The sequence below is a fragment of the Zosterops lateralis genome, assembly GCF_965231275.1.
Source record: "Zosterops lateralis genome assembly, chromosome: 15".
Lineage (NCBI taxonomy): Eukaryota > Metazoa > Chordata > Aves > Passeriformes > Zosteropidae > Zosterops > Zosterops lateralis.
Genome location: NC_139775.1, coordinates 1,941,168 through 1,966,643, shown reverse-complemented (window position 1 = coordinate 1,966,643; position 25,476 = coordinate 1,941,168). Strand labels below are relative to the sequence as shown.

At 57.6% G+C, this 25,476-nt stretch overlaps 2 protein-coding genes across 5 annotated transcripts in view; one reads left to right on the top strand and one right to left on the bottom strand.

The window, feature by feature from the left end:
• The first annotated feature begins 7,563 nt into the window (after positions 1–7,563).
• FSCN1 (fascin actin-bundling protein 1) lies at positions 7,564–18,528 on the top strand. The gene is made up of 5 exons (XM_083872139.1): positions 7,564–8,429; positions 14,969–15,125; positions 15,593–15,714; positions 15,977–16,144; positions 16,235–18,528. Exons 1-5 carry the CDS (start codon positions 7,607–7,609, stop codon positions 16,435–16,437), a joined length of 1,473 nt encoding a protein of 490 aa, XP_083728265.1. The 5' UTR covers positions 7,564–7,606; the 3' UTR covers positions 16,438–18,528.
• A 1,412-nt stretch (positions 18,529–19,940) lies between these two features.
• The window catches only part of RNF216 (ring finger protein 216), a 77,472-nt gene continuing 71,936 nt past the window's right edge, over positions 19,941–25,476 (bottom strand). For all 4 annotated transcript variants that reach the window (XM_083872473.1, XM_083872471.1, XM_083872470.1 and 1 more), the window contains 2 exons: positions 23,912–23,981; positions 19,941–23,449 (listed from right to left, as the gene is read on the bottom strand). In XM_083872473.1, the coding sequence (XP_083728599.1) occupies positions 23,130–23,449; positions 23,912–23,981 (390 nt within the window). In that variant the 3' untranslated portion in view covers positions 19,941–23,129. The remainder of the gene's footprint in view (positions 23,450–23,911; positions 23,982–25,476) is intronic.

Here is a 25,476-nt window from a genome sequence, read left to right as displayed (position 1 = left end):
CATGAAGGACATGAGGAATTGCACACAGGTGCACACTCCAGATGGGATGGGGCACACCGAGGTGCAGCCTGCACTGAATGTGGCAAAATGCAGCAGCACGTGTGTCACAGGAGGAATTGCAGGTGTGTGGGGTTGCACACACCAGTATTGCACATGGCAGTGCACACAACCTGCACACGGATTGCTCCTGCCAACAGACACACGTGGCACAAGGAGTCACAGGCTGCCGTGGATTGTCCACTGACCAAGGCTTCCCAGTGCTGAATGTGCTCCCACCAAAGGCCTTCTCTCATCCTGCAGAGCCACAGCCACCCCTGCCACTTCCAGGGACCCTCAGGGTGGCTCTGCACAGTGCCTGCCCCAGGATGCCCAGCCTCCAGCCCAGTTTAGGGGTACACACCCAGGTCCAGGCGCTGCTCTGCTTCCCAGGACACCAACCTCACCTCACTGGGGTGTTCTCCTTCACCCTCCATTTCCAGCTGGGAATGGCTGTACTTAACTCCATCTGGGGGATGGCAGGAGGGGTTGGGGAGGGGGCTACCAGCACCTTCAGTACAGGGAAGGCTGGAGAGCCCCCCCCAGCCCCAGCACCGGCTGCCCACAGCCCGGGGCCTCCCTCCCGCAGTCGCCGGCCGGATGCCCAGAGCAGGGCCCCTGTGCCGAGGTTTTGGGTTTCAGGGCCGTCCCCCCGCCCACATTTCTGCCTTCCCGGGGGCCTCTTGCAGCCAGCCTGGCCAGAGCCCCCCAGCCCTGATCCCTCCTTGTGGCCATTTGCCCACGGACAAAGGCAGCCTGTTAACACTGGAGAGTGAAGGGAGCTGTGGGATAGTGGGGAGTTTAAAGCCCCCAACTCTCACTGCCACTGGTTTCACACCAGCAGACCCTGGGTTTCCTGAGCTGGAGGTCAGATCCAGCCCCTCTTTGCAGAGGACATGAGGAATCATAGAATCCATGCCAAATGGAATTACTCTCAATGCATCGAGGGGCTCCAGATTTTGGGACTTCCCCCTCACCTCAGCCACCCCTCCTTGCAGATGCCACAGGAAGAGCATCTTCAACTTTTAGCCCAGATGTGGTTTCCCACAAACCAGACCAAGCACAGCTGGACTCCCACTGCCTCAGTTCCTCCATGTGCAGAAGTCCCTCCAGCCCTCCTACAAGGATGCCCAGGAAGCCCAGACACTGAAGGGAGATCGACATGGGTGAGCATAAAGGGATAAATGCAGCGCTGTGAGGACTCCTGGTCTGGGACAACACTCCCTTCCCTCCTGCCTTCCAGCAGCCATTCCATACCAGCAGGTCAGTTTGTGTCACTGGGACAAGCAGGGCTGGGGGCTGCAGACCCCCCTATCCAAGGGGTTCTGCTGCTGGGAGAGTCTGCAATTCCATGAGAAAATGCATTGGGGACCAGGATATCAACTCACCTGGGGACTCAGTTCAATTCCTTTCACCACTTCCCACATTTCTCAGCCCAGTGGTTCAAGTAGAGTCCCATTTCCTTCTGCATCCAAAAAACCCAGAGACTACAGTGCTGCTGGACCAGCACTCATAGGAATCAAGGAGGGCCAAGGGCATCAAGGAGGGCCAGGTGGGAGGTGCAGGGCTAATCCCCAAAGGCCCCGTTCCTAATCCTGACTAATGGACTCTTTTCACCACTGACAATGGAGTTATCCATCTGGAAGGGGATCTCTGGGCCCAGGAAGGCACAGCTGGTGGGGCCAGGGCTGGGCAAGGAGGTTTGATCCCTCCCCCCAGCCTCAAACCGCTGCTCCCAGCCCCTTCCCTGGCCAAAATCCCACCTCCCCCCTGCAGGTGAGGGTGCACGCTCTGCTGCTGCCCTGCATCCCACCCCAGGATGCCCCAATACTGCCACCAAGGAGTCGAACAACCCCCTCCCCTCCTCTCCAAGTCACGGGCTGTAAAAGCCCCCCTGCCCCTCTCAGCCCTTTATAGGGATCCCTCGGGACATCCCAGCTGGCTCCTATTACTACTCCTATTACCAATAGCTCATCCTTGAAGAGATGCCCCCCCTGCTCTGGGAGTGTCGGGGGGGATCCCCTGGTCCTGCTGGGGACCTCAGTTTCTCTCCAGGCTGAGCTTCAGCCCCCTGACCCCACCAGGGGGGATTTGTGCACCTGTGGGTGCAGCCCTGAGGGGGTCTTGGCACCAGTCCCCTGCAGCAGCATCCTGACAGGTCCCTGTCCCCTCCCAGTGCTGTGAGAAGTTGGGGACATGGCAAACACAAACCACAAGCTGTCACCTCCTCCTCACCCCCATCCACAGTGGCTGGATCAAAATCTGCTTGTCCCTGTTCCTGACATCACCCTGCTGTGCTCTGACTCACTGCCAAGGCTTTCCATCCCTCTTATGTCCCCTTTGGGATGCGCCATGCTCCGTCTCAACGTGAGGATGGAACAACTGTGTGCTGTTGGGTCCCACCAGGGGTGGGCATCACCATCCCAGCCATGCCCACACCAGATTTTTGGGATGCTGCAAATCCAGAGAGCAGCTGTGCCCTGGGAATTCAGGCAGCGAATGCCTGAACCTTCCGTGACGTCCCATCCTCTGCCCCCCAAACCCTCCAGCACTCCTGCACGAGGCCCTGAGCATTGGACACAGTGCATGGACTGCAGTGGGAAACCTGGATCCAGGCATGGGTGAGGAAATCAGAGCAGAGAGGAGCTGCTGTCGCTCGCTGAGTCACCTGCTCCGCCCGCCCGCCCAGCGCCGGGGCCGCGTTATTTTGGAGCTGCGTGGGAGACGCTGGTAACACACTTCCCTGCAAACTCCTCTGTGCTGACTCTGCGCTGCAGCAGGCAATGAAAAGCAGGGGACAGGCAACACTGGAATCTTCCTCTGGGCCTCCTGCTTGGAGTCTTACAGCTACAAAACCCCTGCCTTGTTCTGACTGGGCAAATTTTCTTTTTTCCTGGTTTCCTTTTTTTTTTTTTTTTTTTTTTTTTAAAAAAAAAAAAAAAAAAAAAAAAAAAAAAAAAAAAAAAAAAAAAAAAAAAAAAAGGCTGGAAAGCATCCCCTGGTGATGGATTATTTTGTCCCACAGAACGCCCTGTGTCTCTCATGTCCTGCTCCTGAGCACTTGCACAGGATTACAAGAGCCTCGTGTCCCAGCAGAGCCCCCGGGGACCAGGCAGGGCACCGGGTCCAGGACAAAGAGCATCGTCCCCACCACAGAGGTTAATCACTGCTACACAAAAGGTCTTTTAAGCTTTCCTAATAAAATTCCTTTTCCTGCTGGATGAACCAGCTTCCAGCCTCCACCCCACCTCTGCAGGGTCCTTGGGGGAGACAGAGGAAGGAGCAGGTTTTCACTTTAGTTTCTGGTAATGTAAAAACCACACCAGAAAACACCAGAAAATGAGCTGGGACGGGAGGAGAAGGATGAATTCCCAGTGCAAACTGTCCGTGTGCATTCATCCACTTCCTTCCTTCATCTGCTGGTGTCCAACATCCAAACTGCTTGAAACAAGGCACTTCAAGCATTCACATCCCTTTTTGCTCTCTGGATGCAACTAAATTAAGCTAAGAGGATAAATCCAGCTAATAGACCTGAGCAAGCCACATGACCAGTGCCATGATTGATCCTGATGTCCAGGAAACAGAGGAACATGGCTGAGCCCCCATCATACTCCACCACTGTTCCTTGCTTCCCCTTGGGGCAGCATCCCATGGGAAAACATCCCCGGAGCACAATCTGCCTCTCTGAGCCCCTCTCTGAGGGCTGCTCTTTGTTTCCTCTGGTGCTGCTGCTTTTTTTTTAAATACAGCCTAATACAATTTTAATGAGGCCGGGGCGCCTGCCAACTGTCAGGAGGGCCACCAGAGAACCTCTGCTGAGCTGGCTGCTGGCATATGGCAGTGAGGCCAGGGCAGCAGGGCACCCTGGGGTGTCCCTGTGGCCCCCAGCAGCAGCAAGGGACAGTTGGGGACCTGGGGAAGTGCAGCCTCCAGCCAGGATTTTGTCTGCACCTGGGACTTGTTCCCAGCCCTGGCCCAGTGGTGTCTGATCAGATTTTGGCAGAGCCCTTTTTCCCACTGGAGGATGCACCCCATGGCTGCACGAGGTCACCTCATCCTGCACAAGAGTTCCCATTGTCACAAACTCTGTCCCACATGGGATGGAGGTGGCTGGAGAGAACCTCAGCGCTGCATCCCCAATCTCTCCTGAGCCCCTCCGTGGGGTCACTGGGTCTTTGCATTGCGGGGGAGCTTCCCAAGCCAGCCTTGGCCATCTCACAGCCACTGCCACCACCAAGGGGGACATCAGGACCCCCAGGATGGGCTTTTGTGTGCCATGGACCCTGAACAGCGTGTGGATGCAAAAGGGAAAGCACATGGCTGCTGTCCACTGTGCTGGGGGTGAAAACCAACAAGCAGCCCCTTCACAGTGAGCCCTCAAATTTGCTCCATCAAAGAGGAACAAGAGGGGCTTGGGCTGGGCTGGAATCCTCGAATCCAGAGGATGGATGTGCTCCAAGGGAGGGACCCGGTGACATCAGCTATGGACACCGTGTGACACAGCTGTGCCCGAGGATCTGTGTGCTCTGGAGGGCAGGATGGGGCTGGACACACAGCCCAGAGCATCCCTGGCTGCTGTGCCTGGGGCTGGAGCTGCTGCCTCCACACTGCCCCTTTGCCTGAGGACATCCCCCTCTGCCCTGGGATGTCTCCTCTGCCCTCCTGGGAACACAGGGCTGGAACAACCCTCGGGCTCTTCACCAGGCACTGCTGAACACTGCATTTGCTGTCTCTGTCCCCTCTGAGCCCCCGTGCCTGCCCCTGGCACCGTGCATCCCACCCTCCCTGCAGTGTCCAGGTCTGCCTTCCCAACATCCACAAGCTCGAACGAAAATCGCGGGATTGCTCACAAACGGAGCTGGGCTGCCACAAAAACTGTCCAGGCAAGCATGAAAATCCGAGGGCGTTTCTGTGCCTGAGGCAGGCAAGACAGAGGTCACTCCATGACCAGGGCTCTCTTTTTCTCCCGGCTTGTCCCCTTCGGAGCTGGGATCTCTTTGAAGTCCCAGCGGGAGAGTCCCACAGCCCCTCCAGGGGCCGCGGCCGCGCTCACTCCGGAAAGCCCTTGTCATGGATGCCGTGTGCCGGGATTGGTGTCCTGCAGGAGCGGCGGTGGGAGGGCTGGGGGAATGACCTCAAGAAGCGTTTAGTCACGGTGCCTTGCAAAGATGATGGGAAATGTAACGTACAGAGGGAAGCCCAGCGCCTTTGCTCCCGCTCCAGCGCACCGGCACGCACGGTGCACCGTGCACGCACTCGGGAGATGGGCTGTGGATGCTGCACCCCCAAGTCAGGGGGGCACTGGGCACCCTTTGCCGCCACGGTGACATGTGGGGAGGTTTCAGACTGTGTTTAGGGCTCTCCCATCCCCCGGGAGCAGAGGGTGCAGGCAGGGTGGGTGCCTGCTCTGGAGGGGCAGGATCTGCTGAGCCAGGCAGTGCCATCCATCCACACGGTGCCACCATCCACCAGTGTCACCCGTCCATGCCACAGTGCTGGGTGCTGGGGAGAAAACAGGGTGGGGTTTTCTTTCTCTGCATAATTGCTTTTTTTTTCTCTTTTGAGGAGAAAAGCTGTTTCTTTGCTGGCCTCATCACCATCTGCCCGTGGTGGCTGGGGAAGGCAGAGCCCAGCAGCTGTGGGTCTGGGCAGCTGCTCACCCTCATGGCCAGGTCTTAATGCAGGGGGCCTTTGAGCCAGAGCAGCAAAATGGATTTGCTGGACAAACATGGATCTGCCTGACTGAAGCTTGTGGGGGGATCTGTTTCCAGCCCAGACAAGAGGCTATGGGGTTGGCTCTGGTTGGCAATGGTCTGTCTGGACTTGCAGGGCTGGGCAGCAAGGATGAGCACAGAGCAGGTCTGGCCAAGACTTCCAGGAAAGCAAAGCCCATCCCAAGCTGGCAGGTTTGCCCTGGAGCAGTTGTGCCAGTGACCCCCGGGCAAGGGCGGGCGGTGATGGCCTGGGGTGGAGCAGTGGCTCTAACCAGTACAGCCAGTGCAGAACCAGTGGAGCCTGAAGGGCCTTGGGAGGTGGGGTGAGGTGGGATGCCATCCTTCCTGGGTTGGATGAGCCTGGGGGGATTCTTTGTGCCAGCCCTGGGCACACACTGTTGTGCCCTCACACCTGTGCCCACACGTAGTTCTTCACTTGTCTTGCTTCATCTAGGACAGGCAGTTCAGCTCCCTGATCCAGCTGAAAACCACCCCATCTGTCCTTCCCATCATCCCTCTTTCTCCAATTTTCTGGTTCTGCACATCCCTCTGGCCAGCTCCTCCCTGTAAGTGCAGGGCTGTGCCTGAGCCAGCTTCCAATCGACCCCTGCAGCTGTGCTCCTACTTATTGCTTTGTGTCCCTGTTGTAGACACAAGAAATGTCCCTGTCCCCCAGGAGAAGTGAGCAGCACCCTTGGGCAGCACAGACAGCCCTCTCCAGCCTGGATTCTTCCCATCTCCAGGTCAGCCCTGCTGACCATTGTATGCACCAGCAACACTGCACACCCACCCCCTGAGAAATGACATCAAAATGCTCCCCTGTGCAGGGGTGCCACTGTTTTTCTTCTGTATTTGCTGTGGGAATTCAGTTCCCCAGGGCCAGGATGCCCCAGCCTCACTCGTGCCTGGCACAGGGTGCTGGGATGGCTCAGAGATGGCAGGAGGCCACAGCATCCATCACCCTGCTCCCCATCTGTGCCACGGCCCCGTGGCTTGGCCAACAGCCCAGGAGGGACAGAGGGGTGCAGAGGGGTCTCACAGTGTCTTGGAGTGGGATGGTGATGTGCGATCAGAGGGAGAGAGACTTGCAGTTCAAGTTGGTGCTGTGCAATGCAAGGGGAGGGTCCTGCAATGCTTAGGGGGGCCTTGCAATGTGTAGGACTCTGCAACTCAAGGAGGGGTCTTGTTTTACAGTGAAGGTCTTGCCATGTGTTTGAGGGTCCTTCAATTCAAGCGGCCCCTTCCTGGAGGGGTCTTTCCATGCTGAATTTGTGCTGGAGGAGGAGGAGGTCCCGCAATTCATGGATGTTCCTGAAATGCAGAGAAAGCTCTTGGGGTCTTCCAGTTTATTGGGGAGGTCTCACATTTCAAGGGGGCTCTTGCTGTGCTTGGAGCACTCTTGCCATGCAGTGGGGACTTGCACTGTGTGGGGCTCCTGAAATGCAGGGAGGGGTCTTGCCATGCAGAGGGGGAGTCCCGCAAGTCAAGGAGCCTCCTGAAACGCGTGGAAGGATCCGGGGGTCTCACAGCGTGGGAGGATCCCGCAATTCCTGGGGTCTTTTGTCACTCAGGGAAGGGTCTCTCCTGCAGCGGAGTCCCGCAGGAGGGAGGCGGGGATGATGCCCCGAGACTCGAGGGGGCTCTCGCTGCTCCCGGCGGGGCCCTGCCGTGCCGCGGGGCCCCGGGGCGATGCGGGGGGCGGGCGGGGGTCGCGGCGGGGCGGCCCCGGCGGGCGGGGGGTGCGGGAGGCGGTGCCGCGGCCGCAGCGCTATAAAGGCGGCGGCGGCGGGGCGGGCGCGGCGGCGGTGTCGTTCGCTCGGTGGCGGTCGCTCGGTGTCGGTCGGCGGCGGGGCAGGATGACGGCGAACGGGACGGCGGAGCCGGTGCAGATCCAATTCGGGCTGATCAACTGCAGCAACCGGTACCTGACGGCGGAGGCGTTCGGGTTCAAGGTGAACGCCTCGGCCGCCAGCATGAAGAAGAAGCAGATCTGGACGCTGGAGCAGGACGGGGAGGACTCCAGCGCCGTCCTGCTCAAGAGCCACCTGGGCCGGTACCTGGCGGCCGATAAAGACGGGCGGGTGAGCTGCGACAGCGAGGAGCCGGGCCCCGACTGCCGGTTCCTGGTGGTGGCCCACGGCGACGGGCGGTGGTCGCTGCAGTCCGAGCCCCACCGCCGCTTCTTCGGCGGCACCGAGGATCGCCTCTCCTGCTTCGCGCCCGCCGTCTCGGCCGCCGAGAAGTGGAGCGTCCACCTGGCCATGCACCCCCAGGCCAACCTGTACAGCCTGGCCCGCAAGCGCTACGCGCACCTGGGGCCCCGCCGCGACGAGCTGGCCGTGGACCGCGACGTGCCCTGGGGCGTGGACGCGCTCATCACCCTCCTGTTCGTGGAGCAGAGGTACAGCCTGCAGAGCTGCGACCACCGCCTGCTCCGCAGCGACGGCCGCCTGGTCCCCGCCGCCGAGCCCGGCACCGCCTTCACGCTGGAATTCCGCTGCGGAAAGGTGGCCTTTCGCGACGGGGAGGGCCGCTACCTGGCGCCCTCGGGGCCCAGCGGTACCCTCAAGGCGGGCAAGAGCGCCAAGGTGGGCAAGGACGAGCTCTTCGCGCTGGAGCAGAGCTGCCCGCAGGTCGTGCTGCGAGCCGGCAACGATAGGAATGTCTCCACCCGGCAAGGTACGAGGGGATGGGCGCCGCGGGTGGGGGGAACGGGGCACCCCGGCCGCCCCGGAGCCCCAGGGCTGGAGCCGCCTCGGGGTGCGCTCCTGCATCCCTCGGGAATCGGCTTCCCTCGGGAATCGCCCGCCCCGAGCAGCCCCCTGCATCCCTCCGGCATCGCTTCCCCGGCATCACCTCAGAATCGCCCCCTCGGGGTGGCCCCCCCGTAGCGCTGCCCCCCGAATCCCCCAACATCCGCCGCCTTCCTGCAGCAACCACCCCGCAGGGTGCCCCCTGCATCCCTCGGCCATCGCCTCTTCCCCTGCTCAAACCCCTTCTCACACCCCTCCCCTGAAGCCACCATCTCCCCCGGGCACCCCCTGCACCCCTCAGCATGGCTGCCCGCGGTCCCTCCCCCAAATCCCCACCACGATACCCCCGCATCCCTCCCACATCCCTTCCCCTTCCCCCTCCCGCATCCCTTCAGCATCGCCTGCCTGGGGCCCCCCATCCCTCCGGCACCCCCATCCCGCAGCATCGCCTCTGCACGGGGGGCAGGGATGGCGAGGGGCCTGCCTTGGGGTGCAGGGATGGACAGGGAGGGGGGCTGGGAGGGGGTGGATGGACTCTTCCCTCGCCGAGGAGGAGGCAGGGCTGTATCCCTCGCCTTCCTTCCTTTGGAGCTCATTGTTCGCCCAACAAAGCCTCCACCAACCTCGCCCGAGCACGGCTGAGCCGTTCTCCCAGCGGAGCAGGGAGGGTCCCCTGGGGGCTCTGGATCCCCCCAGGGGGGCCGGGGTTCCCATGGGCGGGGGGCTGGGTAGCAGCCTTACATAAAAGGCTTCGCCAAAACTCCCGCATCCTGCACAAAAGCGGCCGTCTCTCCGCACCCCCTGTACCACGGTGCCACTCGCCTCGGGGACCCGGGGACATTCTGAGCATCCCGGGGACATTCTGAGCATCCCAGCCCCGGGGCTCCGTTCTGGCACACGGGGGGTCCCCGCTCTGTGCCCTGCGGGCCCCGGGGCTCCCCCGGGTCAGGCCGGCGCACGCCGGGCGTGGGATGGGTGCGAGCACGTAGCAAAGCCTGGAGGGAACAGCGGGGATTTTTTTTTTTTTTTTTTTTTTTTTTAATGTGTCTGTGTTGTATTTCGAGGTTGCTGCTTAACCCTGATCCGTGCCTGGGCAGCTCCGTGCGGGGAGTTCCCTGCTTTTCTCCTGCCCGAGGGGCAAATCCCGCAAAGCAGCCCACTGAAAATTTTAAATAATAAAATCTGCCGAGATGGGCAGTGGGGATTGTTTTCCCAGGCGCGGGGATTTGGGGAAGAGGAGGAGGAGAGGATGGCGGGAGGATGGCGGGAGGATGGCGGGAGCTGCCGCAGCGCCGTGGGGGAAGGGCTGCTGCAGCTCTTTGTCACCAGAGATGGGGAAACCAGATGTGGGGGGAGATGTGAGGGACGGAGCGGTGGCGGCGGGGGAGCCCGCGGTGGCGGGGACCCCGTGGAGCGGGTGGGGATGCTGCTGGCCCACCCTCCGGCTTTGTCTAATTCGGGAGGGATGGGGGAGCAGGAATGGGGGGAACAAATCTCCCCAGCAACAGAGGGCTCAGGGCTGTGCCCGGCCCCTTTCCAAGCAAAATACAGCGGGAAGGGCCGCGCTGGGGCTGCACATCCTCGCTCGAGTCCGTTTTGGCTGGAAAAGCCGTTTCCACCCGGTTTATCCCTCCCGATGGCAGTGAAAGCCTGGGAGCCGCCGCTTTCTGGGGCTCATCCTTCTCCCATCGTGGAAGTGCCGTGTCCCAAGGTTACCAGGAAGGCAGCAGAAACAGCCGTCGGAGGAAGCAGCTCCAGACAGCCCTTTCCCCGCCGAGCTGATAAGCGCCGTGCCGCTGGCAGACGCTCCCGCGGCCGCCGGGGATGGGAGATGGGCCGTGCGGGCCGGGAGTGACCGTAGTGGGCACAGCCTGGTGGGAAAAGGCACCTCGTTCCTGTGTGGAGTCAAGGAGGGAGCAGGGATGGCAGTGGCTGTCCCCCTCCCGCCCCATGGGAAGAGCAGGGATGGGTCCCTGGGGTTCATCTGTGGTTCCCTTGGCCGGGGTCCAGCTTTGGAACAGTGTTGTCCCACCCGTGCCAAGTCAGCTCCTGCCTGGAGTCTCCTCCCCGTCCCGGGGACGGCCGTGTCAGCATCCCCTGCACAAGAGGACCACGACACAAACAGCCCCGGGACGGCAAGGGATGGGTGCCAGCCCTGCCTCTGCTCCGGCACAGGGCTGGGGGGATCCCGGGCACCCCTCTCCTGCCTCCGGCCCCGGCAGGACATGATCCCCGGCCTCCCTGAGAGTTCCCATCTCCCGTCTGCACCTCTAAGGGAGCGGAGCCAGCGGCCTCCTCCCGCTCAATGGCTCCTTTCTGGCCCGGCTGCGGCAACAAAGGGCCCTTTGTGGGCTCGAGGGTCCCGGGGGCAGAGCTCTGGCGTCCTCCTCGCTGGTCCCCGGCCAGTCCCCGCCCGGCCGAGGTGTGCCCCTGCCCCCCTCCCGCCTGGGGAGAGCCTGGGCTGGATGGGGAGTGAGGAATTCCAGGAAACGGGATCTGGGGAGGAGGGCGAGGAGCGCAGCGGGGAAGGGAGCGCGCCTGGACGTGCCCGTGCCGTGCTGGCAGCGGGGAGCTCTGCCCTGGGGCCGGGACCCCTCCCGCCATGGGCTCAGCTGCATCTTCCCCCCTCGGTTTATGTCGGTGCCACGGCAGGCAGGAAGATGCGGCTCCAGGGCAGGGGGCACGCAGGCTTGGATGTGGATTTTCATCGGGAGATGCCAAGTGGCCTGTTGACACTTGGGGGATACCACAAAGCCACAGGAAATCCACAGGGAAGGGGGGGGTGGGTTTTTCAGGAAATTCATGTTTCACCCCTACCCGTGACCCCTTTGCAGAGCTGCACCCGCAGCAGAGGAGCTGCTGGTTCCCCGTGCTCCAGGCTGTCGGATTTAGACAAAAAGCTGTTTGGGTTTCTGCAGGGGTGCAGTGTAAGCCCAGCTGAATGGCAGGGAGGGGGCAGGAGGAGTCTCTGAGCACCAGTGTGGGTGCGGTGCTGGGTGGAGGTGCCGGAGCCCACAGGGAGCCCGGACCCGGCCTGGGCTGGCAGCGCTGGGAGCAGCATCCCGGTCCCATCCTGCAATCCCTGCGGGCTCTGCTGGGCACTCCCGTGGAGCAATCCCGGCAACGCGGGCTCGGGTGGTTCCAGCTATAACCGCGGGGGTTTTTGAAAGGAGAGTTGGGAGATGGGAAAGGTGCTCCTCTCCATGGAGCTCGGCCTGCTGGCTCTCACTAACGTCCCAGGACTGCTCATGGGAGATATTCTGTGTGAGTTGAGTGCAGAGGGAAAGTTTTCTACATGCCCTGAACTGCCCCACGCTGGGTCTGCAGTCCCCCGTGGTGTGGAGGGGAGTCAGCAGAGCTTCAATAATCTCAGCTCCTTTAGAAAGAAGCCCGGCTCTGTGGGAGGTACAGGAAGGTGTGTGCCTGCTCTGGGATGGCCACCGGCCTCCAGGAACATGCACAGTCATGGGAGGAGAGCAGTGAGGGCCCCAGCATCAATCCTGCAGACCCACGAGCCTGGAAACCCCGGCAGCTGAGGGCCTGGGGAGCCCTTTCCAGCTCTCTGAGCACCTCAAGCCCAGGGACTCAGCATTAGGAAATCCTGGGGTGACAACATCCCCCAGCCTTCCCTCCCTCCCCAGGAGCCCTGTAGCACACCCGTGTTGCAGACACAGCCGGAGCACATCCCACGCCGGGAATTTTGGGGTGCGCAGCCGTACCTCCACCGCCCCTCCCAAAGAGCCGCCGTGTGCTCGCCCCCCTCCTGCCTCCAGCTGTAATTAGCAGCTTCGTCAAGGTCAGGAAGAGCAGCGCCAGCTGCAGACTGTAAATTTACCGAGAGCGTTAATTAATCCGTGATTGCAGAGGGAGCGGCCGGGCCGGCGCTGCGGGAGAGCGGCCGCGGCTCCCCCACAGCCCTGGGCTGCAGAGCCGCGGGGTGGCTGCGGGGACAGCCCGTCCTCCACCGCGGGGACATCTCGGAGGGACCCACCGCGGCCCGTGGTGGCTGCAGTTCCCCCCATCCCGCCCGGCTCCGAGCCCCCAGCTCTCCCGCTCGTTTCGTTTGAAGCCTCGTCCTGCCCCAGCCGCAGCCGCATTCCTTTGTGCTGAGTCGGTGTAACCCAACCCCAGCTGCTTTTGGGGAGGGGGCGGTGGGAGACCCTCCTGCTGCCGGCTCCTTCCAGGCAGCGGGGAAAGCCAAAGCTCCGTGCAGGGCGAGTGTGGAAAATGGGCTGGCAGAGGGCGGGGGAGGCCGGTGTGTGCTCTGTGCTCCCTGCCGGGGGTCTCTGGGGACAGGGAGCAGTGTCTGGGGGCTCCTGGCACTCCCTGTCCTGTCTCCAGCCTGTCCAGTCCTGCTCTGTGGCCACAGCATCCCCTAGGCTCTGCCCAGCCTGGTCCCTGCAGGTCACTGAGTTCTTCCCAGAAAAGTCAGTGAGGGGAAGCACCACCCTCACTCATCCCCTACAAACCACAGGCACAGCTCTCACAGGTTTGGGGGGCCCAGTGGTGCTGCCAGCCTTGGGGGACGGGCTGTGTCCTCCAGGGTCACCTTCCCACAGCCCAGCCTCTCTGTGAGCCTCCACAGAGCCCCTCTCTCAGTTTTACAGTTCTGGATTGGGGCTGGAGCTGCCAGGATGCAAAATCAAAACCAAATGTTCCCACAACCACCGGCTCAGCCCCTGGCAGTGCTGGGAGGAGGCGACTGTGGGATGGCTCTGGGAGCTGAGGACGTGGCCAGTGGAGCTGGGCTGTGGCCATCAGCACCCACTGCCCCCTGAGCTGCCCAAATACCCTGGAGAGAGAAGCACCAGGGTGGCTGCATGTCCATCAGGACAGTCATGGAATCACAGAATGGTTGGGTTGGGAGGAATCATGAGCAGGGACAACTTCCACTAGGCTGGGTTGTTCCAAGCCCTATCCAACCTGCCCTTGAACACTTCCAGGGATGGGAGCTGCAGAAGGTGCCTGGTGAGGGGAGGGGATGCTGTGAACAGGTGGAAGCCACAGGCCAGTTGGGATGTGGAAGATATGATAATGTATGGCCAACAAAGTGGAGCCTTCAAAGCCTGATCCCTTTGGAAAGTGGGTGATGGATATGCAGAAGCTGCTCCTGGATGTTGGGATGGAGTCTGATTGGAGACATGGATGGGTGATGTGGAGCCCCAGGGAGCTGTGTCTGCTGGGTGCAGCTGGTGGGACATTTTGGTGGCTTCCCAGAGCAGCAGGGCCACCAAGACTGCAGTCCCTGAAGCCTTTCCAGTGACTGTACAGCCCTACTTGAAATCCCAGCAGCTCAGAAACTGGGGTGCCTCGTGGAGGAGTGAGGGGCTGAACACGTGGCCAGCCCCCACCTTCCTCAGCTGCTCCTCATCAGACTTGTGCTCCAGACCCTTCCCCAGTTCTGTTTCCCTTCTCTGGACATGCTCCAGCACCTCCATGTCTCTACTTTAGTGAGGGGACCAGAACTAGACAGAATGTGGGCTTGAACCCTTTGCACCCATGCAGCAGGGAGGGATGCAGGTGTGTTTGGCTCTGGAAAATTCATCCAGTTCCACTAAATTCCCATTTCCCTAAGCTCAGTAGTGGGGCTGAGCTCTGCACCCCAGCTCCCTCCCCAAAACCCAGTACAGAGCTCAGCCATTGGCTTTGGCTACAGCTTGTGGCTTGCATCCCCAGAGTGTTTTTAGGCTGAAATCCACCAAGCTGGAGAGCTCTGGAGCAGTCTTGGCCCCACTAGCCCTGACTAAGCAGGTTTGCTCGGGCTCAGGGCCTGAGGTGGATGCACACGTGGCTGGCAGTGGCCCAGGGCTATGGCTGGTGGCCCCAGGACCAGCTGCGTCCACCTCTGCATGGAAATGCTGTCTCTGGCCCCTTGGGCATAGGGCTGGGCCATCCTGGCTAGCAGAGCTGGGGGACAGGCTGGCGCTGATGATTTTGGAGAGTCAGGGAAAGGCTTGGCTGCCCTAGGGCTTTTCTGAGCCTCCTGTCCCTGCACACCTCACTGGCCCAGTGGGATGTGACATTTGTGGATGAAAAACATTGTCATGGTCCTTAAACATGCCATGAGCTGGGATTCATGGCTGCTGTGATGGCCTCTGCTAATGGGCTGAGTAACCTGGCTGTCACCTTTGGGAAAAACTGCAGCCCTTTTCCTTATAAAATATCTACATTGATCTTTGCTTCATTGTGATGGAGCTTCAGTGATGGAGCTGCTGAGTCAGGAATGGAAGCTCACAGCTGCCCACCCCTCGTTTAGGACCTTAACACCAAATAAGCAAATAAAAACTTGGATTTGAACCCGAAATGCCAGAGGGGAGATCTGTGTGAGGGATTTGGGAGCCACCAAAGCTGACCCAGGAAGCAGGAGCCCCTCTCAGTTGGTTTTCCTGGGGCTGCCCTGCCCCTGGACCTGCTGGAGGCAGGTTGTGATCCCATCCCCCATCTCCATCTGTCTCTGCTTTATAGGGATGGACCTTTCAGCCAACCAGGACGAGGAGGGTGACCAGGAGACCTACCAGCTGGAGATCAACAAGGATACCAAGAAATGCGCCTTCCGCACCTACACTGGGAAGTACTGGACCCTCACCTCCAACGGGGGCATCCAGTCCACAGCCTCCACAAAGTGAGTCTCCTGTCCCCAGCAGCTCAGGGCGGTGCTTGGGCTTCAGGGGATCTCCCTGGGGAATTCAAGGGGATTTTCCAGCCTGGGTGTTCATCCCAAACACTTCCCAGCAGAGGCGGTTTTGGGAAAGCCAAGGATGGGTCGGGGCTTGCCGCCCACGATGCTCTGGAAGTCCCTGGGGCCCCATAATCCTTCCCAGCCGGCTGGGGCTGTTGAAATGCTTTGCCCTGCAGTTCAACCCTGAGAGCCAGGCGGAAACCCCAAAAGTGCCTTTTGGCTGCCTGCCTGCCTCCTGCCCGCGGGGTGAGGGCTTCCCAGCAGGATGGCCACCACAACACAGTTCATCCTGCAACAACAGATCGAACCAGGCGCTTCTGATCTGGCTGTGGCCCTTTCCAAGCCAGCAGGGTGGCAGTGGCAGAGTCCTCCTCCACCACACCCCGCTGACTGTCCTCTCTGCCCCACAGGAACGCGAGCTGCTACTTCGACATCGAGTGGTGCGACAAACGCATCACCCTGAAAGCTGCCAACGGCAAGTACGTGACAGCAAAGAAGAATGGGCAGCTGGCAGCCTCCATGGAGACAGCGGGTAAGGCACCCTTGGGCACCCCACACTGGGGCAGCAGGGGATGAAAAAAGTCCCCCCAGAGCCAGGCTCTTCTTCCAAGCAATGCTCAGGCAAGAAGTTCTCTTAGTGACTGTTTGACATGCTGTGAGATGGGGGGACAGATGGGGGTGGGTGAGAAATGGGTGAGGGGCACAGCCCCTGCTCCTCACTGCTGCCTGGCAGCTTTGGGGTGTGTCTGTGTGCCCCCCTGGCTGCTCTCACAGCCCCTGTCCCCTCGGCGCAGGCGAGACAGAGCATTTTGTGATGAAGCTGATCAACAGGCCCATCATCGTCCTGCGCGGTGAGCACGGCTTCATCGGCTGCCGCAAGGTCACCGGCACCCTGGACTCCAACCGCTCCTCCTACGATGTCTTCCAGCTGGAGTTCAATGACGGAGCCTACAACATCAAGGGTGAGTCCCCAGGGTTGCTGTGGGCTGGGGAATGGTGGCTTTGGGGCTCCCGTGGTGGCTCATGAGGCCACTGTGTCCCCTCTCCTGCAGATACCACGGGGAAGTACTGGATGATGGGGAACGAGTCGTCCGTCACCAGCAGCAGCGACACCCCCGTGGACTTCTTTTTTGAGTTCTGCGACTATAACAAAGTGGCCATCAAAATCAATGGCAAATATCTGAAGGGTGACCATGCCGGGGTGCTCAAGGCATCGGCCGACACCATCGACGCCTCCACCCTCTGGGAATATTAATGCACTTTAGGGTACCTCCCGTTGCCAACTTCTCTTTCCCTTCCTGTTCTCTTTTCCTTTGGGTTCTGTTTCTCCTCTCTGTAACAGGATTTTCAGACTGGCTTGCCCTTCCCTCCTGCCATAGAGTTGGTGCGTTACATGGGAGGTGGGTCTCCGTAAATCCCTGTAAGAACTGGAAAAGTGGTGGGGCTGCCTGCCTATATAGCTTTGTAGAGGGGTCTGTCTCTATCCCCCTATCCCTGCCTCCCTCCAGGTTTGCTGGGCTTGGAAATGGCCGTAATCTCCCTCCTGGCCCTGAGCATCACCTTAGGTAGTTTATTTTCCTCTCTTCGATTTAAAAAAGGGAATAAGATCACCTCTGTGCTTGCTTCTGCCATATCAGCACTGGCACAGCCTCAGACTGTGCTGCCAGTGTCCCCTGGAGCATCTGTCCTGTCCTGCCCTGCTCCAGTCGGAGGTGGAGTGATGGTGCTGGGCTCAGCTGGCTCAGCTGGCTGGTCCCAGCAGCTTCTCTCCCCTCCTGGACTGTGGGGCAGGTTCATCTCCAGCTGAGCTGTAAGAGGTGACCTTACATATCACAGCATCCCTGGGGATGGGGCTGGCATGTGCCAGCACATCCCTGTGGAAGGGCCAGCAAGCTGCCCCTCTCCAAACACCTGGAAATGCTTCTTTAGGGTGATCTTGTCTGGAAAGCCTCAGCCTTTCATCTCATGGAGCCCCGAGCTCCTCCAGTCCCTCCACCCCTCCTTGTGCTTCTGGCTCTGGAGGAGAATCCCAGACCCTGATGGTGGGTCCAGCCTGCCCCGAGGCTGATCCTGCTGCTGTGCCTGGAGGGGAGGGTGTGGGGGGACACAGAGCCAGCTCATGCCAGGGCGAGGGCTCCATCCAGCCCGTCTCCCATGGCTTTGGTCCTGGCAGGAGCCGGGCTGGCCAATGTGATCTCCCTGGGGCAGCGGCTGGAAGCATAAACTGCAGATTTTGGTTTACAGAATAGAAAAGTTCCTTAGCAAACTTTGCACAGTGATATTTGCTCAGTACCTTTGATGTTTTTTTTTCTCTCGTAAAATACTGGAACAGTGAAGCAAATCACTGAACACCTAATGCTGAATTAGGAAGCGCCTGCTCCCGTGGGCACCCCAAGGGGGCAGCTCCCGGTCCCACCACCCCCAAGGCACCTGGGCTGGGCTCTCATGAATTGCAACCCTACTGGAAAAGGAAAAAAGAAAAAAAAAGACCAAAACAGTATTTTTGTTAGTCTCTATTTATATATGCTCTCCATGGCACTGTGTGACCAGCTGTTGTCTGTACTAGGTCTGCATTAGAGTTTAACACTGTCTGTAACGGGTGATGCTGCGTGTTCCTGAGGGTGTTGAAAGGCACTTTATCCTTTGGGGCCTTCCCAGGGCCGGTATCTGCTCCCTACAAACACACCAAGGAGCCTTTACCCGCGTGGGCCCCCTCTAGAGAGGGGAGTGCTGGTCCCACCCCACGCCAAGGGTGCTCTCGGCATCTGCCGTGCCAAACCAGGGCCGGTCCCTACTGCCGGAGGCCAGGCAGGGGCTCGTCAGCCTTAAAGCCATGAGGAGGGACCCCCCTCCACAGGAGCTTGGTGCTAAATTCAGCTGGGAGAGCGAGCAGCTGTCTCCAGGCAGGGGACAACTCTGGGCTGGGGTCCCTGGCGGGTGCAGGGGATCCCGGCTGGGACTCTACCTCGGCTCTGCGCTCACATCCAGGGGCTGCCCGCGCCCCCCGGCACCACGAGTCCCCCCAGGACCACGCTGCCCCTCGAAGGACCGAGTGTCTTGATGCCCTGTGTGACCCTGTGACTTGACACTCTCACTGGCTGTCACCCCTCCCTGTGTCACCTCCTCCCCATCCCCGTCACGGTCCCAAACATGTTAATTCCTGCTCCAGCTTTTCCCGTGTGACACTAGGTCAAACATCTCTCCTGTTTTCCTCTTATCGGGTGTCGTGACTCTCTGAAACCATCTCACTCTGAAAATTTAAGTTTTGGGTTTGTTTGGGTTTTTTTTTAATTATTATTATTTTTTTGTAAGTGCCATTTGTATAACTTAAAAAAAATAGCTTCAAATGGAGAAAGATGAATTAAAAAATAAAACCTGCATTCGGATTCAACATGGTGCGTGGTCTGTCGGGGCTGCAACTGCCTTTTAATGAGGCAAGAGCCTGAGTGTGGAGATTTGGGGTGCTGGAGCCTTTGTCTGACAGAAGTTGAGCTGGTTCTGGAGAGTTGAGAGGTGGGAAGGGAATGGTGACAGAGGCTCCAAAGAGGTGTAAAGCCAAAGCCAGCTGAGGCTGGGTCACCTCTGGAGATGCTCAGAACAGCCTGAAGCCACTGAGCCCAGGGGCAGTTGAGGATGGGTGACCCATGGATAGGTCAGGACCTCCAAACCAGCTCTGCTGCCCTCACAGCCAGCAGCAAAGCTGTCCCCACAGAGCTTCTTCTCTTAATTCTCCATAGATGGAAGACCACAGGGATGGGGGGTTTGGGTGCATGGTTGGGTGGGGGTCAGCAATCAGCTTCCTTTACTTGGGGACGTGGAAAAGGGCAAGATAAAGGACTTAAGTGGGAAGGGAAGCCCAGCCCAACCCACATCCTGCCAAAGGAGCCAGGATGTGCCCCCAGCCCTCCCAAGATAACTAAAACCAGCCCTGAAACTCAACCAACAGCACCTCCAGCACCTGCACTGAGAACAGCCACAGCTTCCCTGCCTGTCACCACCACAGTCTGGCTGGGCACTGACAGGCTCTTCTTGGCCTTGGAAAATGTAAAGCTGATTGGAAAAAGCCACGTTTGGGATAGGGGGGGCTGCCCAGCTGCCCCCAGGCACACATCCCAGGGGAACAGGGGGGATGGCATTGTCTGGAGGGACCTTCACCATCAGATGGGGAGATGAGCCCTGCAAGGGCCGAAGGAAGGAAGGAAGGAAGGAAGGATGTGCAGCCCTGAGAATAAACAGGGAGAAATCAGGGCAGTGCAGGAAATGCTGAGCAGCTCCTATGGCCACGCTCAGCCTCAGCGTGACATCTATGTGTGCATGATGTGACACCAGACTGTGACACCCAGCTGGGGCAGCAGGCAGCTCTGCCAGTGGCTGCCCAGCCAGGGCAGGGGCTCCGGAGCTGCAGGAAGGACTCTCCTCCTTCCCCTCTTCCCGTTCTCCCCAGCTGCCAGCACACATTTCCTTTTTTTCCCCTCAAGGCTGGATTCTGTATTTACCATCATTCACCACCACTCCAGCAAGAGGGGAAATCCCCTCAGCCTTCCCCCCCATCCTGGTTTCCATTTAAAGGAGCAACTGGAAACCATTTTCTATCCCATCCATTTTTTTCCTCAGGAGCACATGGAACAGGTTAAGCTTTTCCAGGAGGGTCAAATGGGTTTTTGCCTTGCAACCTGGGGAGTTTCCACTGGCACAGGCTGGGATCTGGCCCCACTCCCTGGCATTGTCCCAGCACCAGGCTGGCACAGGCAGGAGGAGGTCATGGCTGTAAGAAAAGTAGACAGGTGAAAGCCAGAGTGCACAAATTTATTTACAAAAATTCAAATTACAATATAATACAAGAACTTTTTACACACAGAATATTAGAACTGTTTACTACCAGAATGTAAAGAAAAATATTTTTTGGTTTTTTTCTCCTTTTTTTCTTTTTTAATAAACCACCTATTTATTTTAGCTATTGTTATACAAAGTTGGAGAACATGCACATCTTTACAGGTCTTTTTCGTTTCTTTTAATACAACGTTTTGCTAAGTGCAAATACTAAGTTTCTCTCTCCACCTTTAAGGCAAGTAAATGGGACACTGCAATTAGCTGTAAGAAGTACCTGTTATGGGATGAGCCTGGGCACAGCAACCTCCTCACTGCATTCAAAACCTTCAAACAAGTGGTTCCAAAGACTGTGGGGCAGGAGGGAAAGTGGGATGCAGGAGTTACAGACCAGGTCAAGGCTGGATTGGGTGACTCAGTAAGTTTGGGGCTTTTTCCTTTTGTTTAATAAATCAACACAGACTCAGAAACAACTTGAGATCTCCTAGGTTAGAGGGGGGAAGCAGCCATGTGCTTGGGCTGCAAGTGTTTGGGGAGCAATTGGCATTTCCTTGGGGAGAAGAGCAGTGCTGGGTGTGCTGGGCATGGTGTACCTGCACATCACAGAGCAGGCACTGACTTATCCTCTGTTGGACACAAATAAGCCCTTGGCTTTGGCAGGGGACACAGGGAACCCTCTCTTCCCTCTGTATCCTCCAGGACCACAACAGCTGTGCCACGGCAGCAGTGACCCCAATGGATCACAGCCACCAACCTCCCCTTGCCACCTCTGCTGACACTTCTCCAGCCCCTCTGCTCCACATCTGCACTTCCTCTGCCAAGGCTCAGTTCTCCATGCCCACACAGCCCACATGACACACAAATAGATGGGACTGAACCACCATTTTTTGCTGGATGATCTTCCTATTTCCTTCACAGTTTGAGCCACTGGTTCAGCACAGCTGAGCTGTGCCTCCACTCCCTGATCCTTCCTGCACCCACCAGGAAGGGCAAATGCCTTGGAGAGCCTGGAGGGCTCATCCAAACCAGCTCCTGAGCCCAGAAAATCTCAGCTATTAAACAAACAGGGTCCTCTTTCCATAAGGGAAGCCACCACTACTTCTTCTGACCTGGGTCTGTTTTCTCAGCAGCTGCTGTGACAAAGCTCTCCCTCCCCAAATCCAACTGGATTCCTGCTCCTGGCTGCTGCAGGAATCAGTCAGTGCAAGACAGGATTTAAACCTGGTCAAAGCCCAGCTGAGCAGCAAGTGATAAAGCTCCTGCAGGCCCCAGACTCCTGCCAGGAATAAACTAATTCAAAATAGAAAATTCCAGCAGCAAGGGAATAGCAGTTGGTTATTAATGCTAGAGAGGCCACGGCACAGAGGAGCCAGAGTGCTCCACGGGGAGTGTTCGACCCACAGGCAACGGGAAAAACACTCAGCTCCAAAAGGCATGGAAGTCTTCCTGTCTGGAACGCCTTCCTGGGCAGAACAGACCCCAGATGCTGCCCCAGGCTCCTGTCCAGGAGCATCCCACTGACACCCTGTGCCCAGTGCTCCCTGCACACCCCAGGGGATCCGGGGTCCTGGAACGCTGCACGTGGGGCTTTGGCAGAAGCTGTGAGGTGGAGACAGGGAATTTTACCTGAAAAAACAAATAAACCCACAAAACACCTGGATGCTGAAATACAGGGGGGAATGACAGGAAGGGAAATGCACCCAGAGAGTTCCCAGCAGGACAGAACAGGATGAAGGCCAGAACAAAACATTTGGAGAACAACAGCACAACTGGGCTGCTAAAAGCCAGCCCAACATTCTTGGGAAGAGGGTTTTTTCCACTCCAACCATTTTCTTTTCTAGATGGGGCCTGTACCAGACAGCACAGCCAAGGGCTGTGGAGAAAGGGCTTCATGCCACCCTCCTCCCACAGCCCAGCACTGCACCCCCCACTTCTCATAAGGAAGTTTTGCTTTTCCCTCACTTTCTAAGCTCAGCAATACTCAGGTTTAACTTTTAACACGGTTTTCCAAAGCCAATTTAAGCTGACACACACGTCTTCATGAGTTATCTGGTGCTGTGGAAGCAGCCAGCTTCCTGCAGCATGAGGCTCCAGCTGCCCATTGGGTTGTGAGGGTTTGGGTATGAGCTCCCAGCTCGCTGCAGCTACAGGGAACATTCCCAATTTTCCTACCACAGGACACATCACTGCCTACATGTCTATCTGTGCATTTCCCAGACAGTTTTTGCAATAACGGGCACAGCTCTGGCTCCAGGTGGATCCAGCAGCTGCCTGAGCACTGCCACCAGAAGCTGGGGGAGGTTTGAGATGCCAGATGAGAACAGCAAAGCAAAGGCCATGTTTCAGAAGCTGAGGGGCACACACCTTTGGGGGGAAAAACAGAGCCCTTTAACGGGGGCAAGTTCAGTCCAGCCAAAGATTTGGCCCCAAATCTCCTGCCACTTCCTAACATCCCCAAACAGAACATGGCTCTGGGCTTCCTACCAAGACCTCAGCAAAGGGACAGCTGCTGCAGCCCCTCGCTCTGTTTGGAGAGTGAGGAACACAAAAAATGCTACATTGACTTGCTTTTGAACAACTTATTTCTGCTGGGAGGTGCCAGCAGGATACAGGGGTGCTAGAGAACACAGGAACCCCAGCCCTGAGCCTCTCCACAGGCAGAAGGCTGGGGCAGCTGCCTTCTGTTACCTCACTCCTGAAAGTCTTATGCTTACTCGGATGCCAAGAGTCTCCTCCCTTCCCCCAAGACTCACTTTGCTGCTCTGGCCAGCAGGAAGGCAGGAATTTTGGAAATTCCCCAAGGAACGGCTGTATCCCTGTGTTCCACAAAGTCTCACTTTTCCTCCCAACAGCTGCCTGAACAGGCTTTGTCAAAACAAAACATCTGGATGCCCAGCTCAGGGAGGAATTCCACCCCTGGGAAATGTAGCACCAAACCCTGTTGCAGCACAGGTTGAAATGTTGGATTGCAAAGGTTTGGAGAAGCCCTAGAGCGGGTGCAGTGTAGGGACACAGTCCCCTGGCTGCTGGCTAAACCCCAGAGGGCTGGAGCGGGGAGGGGGTGACGTTATGGGGTGGCTTTGCCCTGCAGTGACTCTGCCAAGTGCTGTGGGGGGCAGGTCAGAACCGGTGCCGGGGCTGAGGGCCAAAGTGCATAGGCAGGTTGTGCTCCAGCTGCACATTGATCTGGGGAAAGTCAAAGTTCACCCTCATGTTGGGCAGGGGCGGCACGTAGGGAGCGGGGATGGGGCCGATGTTGAGGGGGAGGTTGTTGTACATGGGGCGCACGGGGGGCAGGGGGAATGGGGGGTGCACAAAGGGGTACGGGGGCATCCGGGGCTGGTGGAAGTTCTGAGGAACCGGCCTGGGGATGACTTCAATCCTCTGGATTTTCTCCACGGGCTTCTCCACGGGAGGGCCGATGCGCTTGAAGCTGTTCTCTGCACGGGGAGGAGAGCAAAGGGTCACCCCACAAACAAACAAACAGAGCTCCCCGAGCTCAGTCCAGGGGCTGATATTTGGCATCCCCCATTCCAAACACACCCACTGCTGGTCCTGTGCTCCCTGAGCTCTCCAGCCTGGCTCCTTTCACCAACATTGCCCCACAAAGGGGGAACATTTCCTTCTGTGGGATGTGGGGCAGCCCCCACAACACAGCTCAGAGGCTTTGCTTCCCCTCAGCTACTCTGCCAAGCAGCCACAACACCAGTGCCACATGAGAGCTGGACACAAATCTTGTGCCTGCTCACAATCCCAGCAAAAGTCTGCAGGCAGCAGTAGTTTAAAAACAGACCAGCTCCCAGGAGGAACAGAATCCAGTGAAGGTCCAGAGACCCATCAGTAGCTGGGAACCCTGTGCTGTCCCATCATCCATCCTCAGCCTGATCCCAGCAGTGACTTACCCCCATTCTTCTTCCTTTGCTCCTCTTCAGCCTCCTTCTGAATCTCATGAATTATCTTCTCATCATCTTCCTAGAAATGAAGGAATACCAAGAATCAGTGGGATAATTCCTATTGCAGCAGCTTTCTGTTCTCTCAATGCTGCTTTTCTTTCCAGCCCATTTTCATGGGGAAAACCAAGAGAAACTAATTTGGCTGAATTGTCCTCGTTTGGGGCTGGCCTAGATTTATCCAAAAGCAAAGCTGTGATGGGGGAATTGCAGCAGCACAGATAACTTGCACTCTGTGGAGTATGACCAAGATGCTTGGATCAGCTTTCCAGGGAGATCAGTACTAAAATTCATTGACTTGATGAAAACCAGAGAACTGCAAGCCAGCTCCACCCCTCTGAAGAGCTGTTAATCTTTTTAATGGCAATAGTCTATTAAATATTTACATTATCCTAGCACTTGTGGAGTTTTTGGCCCAACAGCTGGAATTAACACAACTTAAATCCTGGCTCTAGTAGCTAAATGGTGCCATTTAGATCTTATCTGTAACTCTGAGAAGGGCATAAATTGAAATATGTTTCTTTAATGTCTGTCTAGAGGTTATAGCAAGAATATTCAGGGCTGCTGCTCACTGAGAACACAAGGACAAGCCTGAAATTGAAATTGTCCTTCGGCCTCTCATCACCTTCAGTTCTCTTAACTCAAAGGTGCACCAGTGAGACCCAACAATGCAATGAAGCCTCAGGTGAGTGTCTGCATGTCTGTGGGGATGAAACCAAACCTGGAGATTTCAGGGAGAGCAGCCAAACCTCCAGGACAGTGTCCGGAACCCTGAGTCCCAAGTACTTCACAAAACACAAGACTCTGCTTGTTTTAGTTACCTTTATTTCAGTACTGCCAAAACACATAACTTTCTTCCTGAACACTCTTAACGTGAAAAATATCCCTTATTTTGAAGAGTGCTCTGGAACTAAATCCAAAATATGCTTCGTGCATGGAGCTACACTGAAATGATTTTAAGCTTCCCAGTCCCCAGCTGACAGTCCTGCACATGTACAGCCTGGGAAGCTTGTGGAGAAATCCCCTCCTCCACCACCAGATAAGGTTTCCCTGGGAGACTGAAGTTATCTTGATGTGCAGAAAGCCAAAAACTCAATACTTCCCTCCCTTTTATTATTCTGTGAATCCAGGGTTAAAAGTAAGACTTTCCAGGACTTTTTTTTTTTTTTTTCTTTCGTTCTTTCCCAAGCAGGCTGCTTGCATGGGGTGTTAATTACAGCCTATCTATCTCCATAAACCTGCTGAAGAATGGCTCTTCTGAGCCTACATGGAATGCCTAACTACCCCCTAAGTATCAGTTTTCCTGGCTGGAAAGCCACCTGGGCATGCTCCACAGGCAACCAAACATCCCCTGCTCTTTTGCTGCCCCAGCAGTGCTCTCAAAGCTTGGCTTCAAGCTTTAAGACTTCATCTTTACTTTTCCTTCTCAGACTGTATTTTGCAATGCTGTTGCAAATGGACGCAGCCACCGCTCCCATTTTATTGTCACTTACTGGAGAAGATGCACCTGAAGGTTT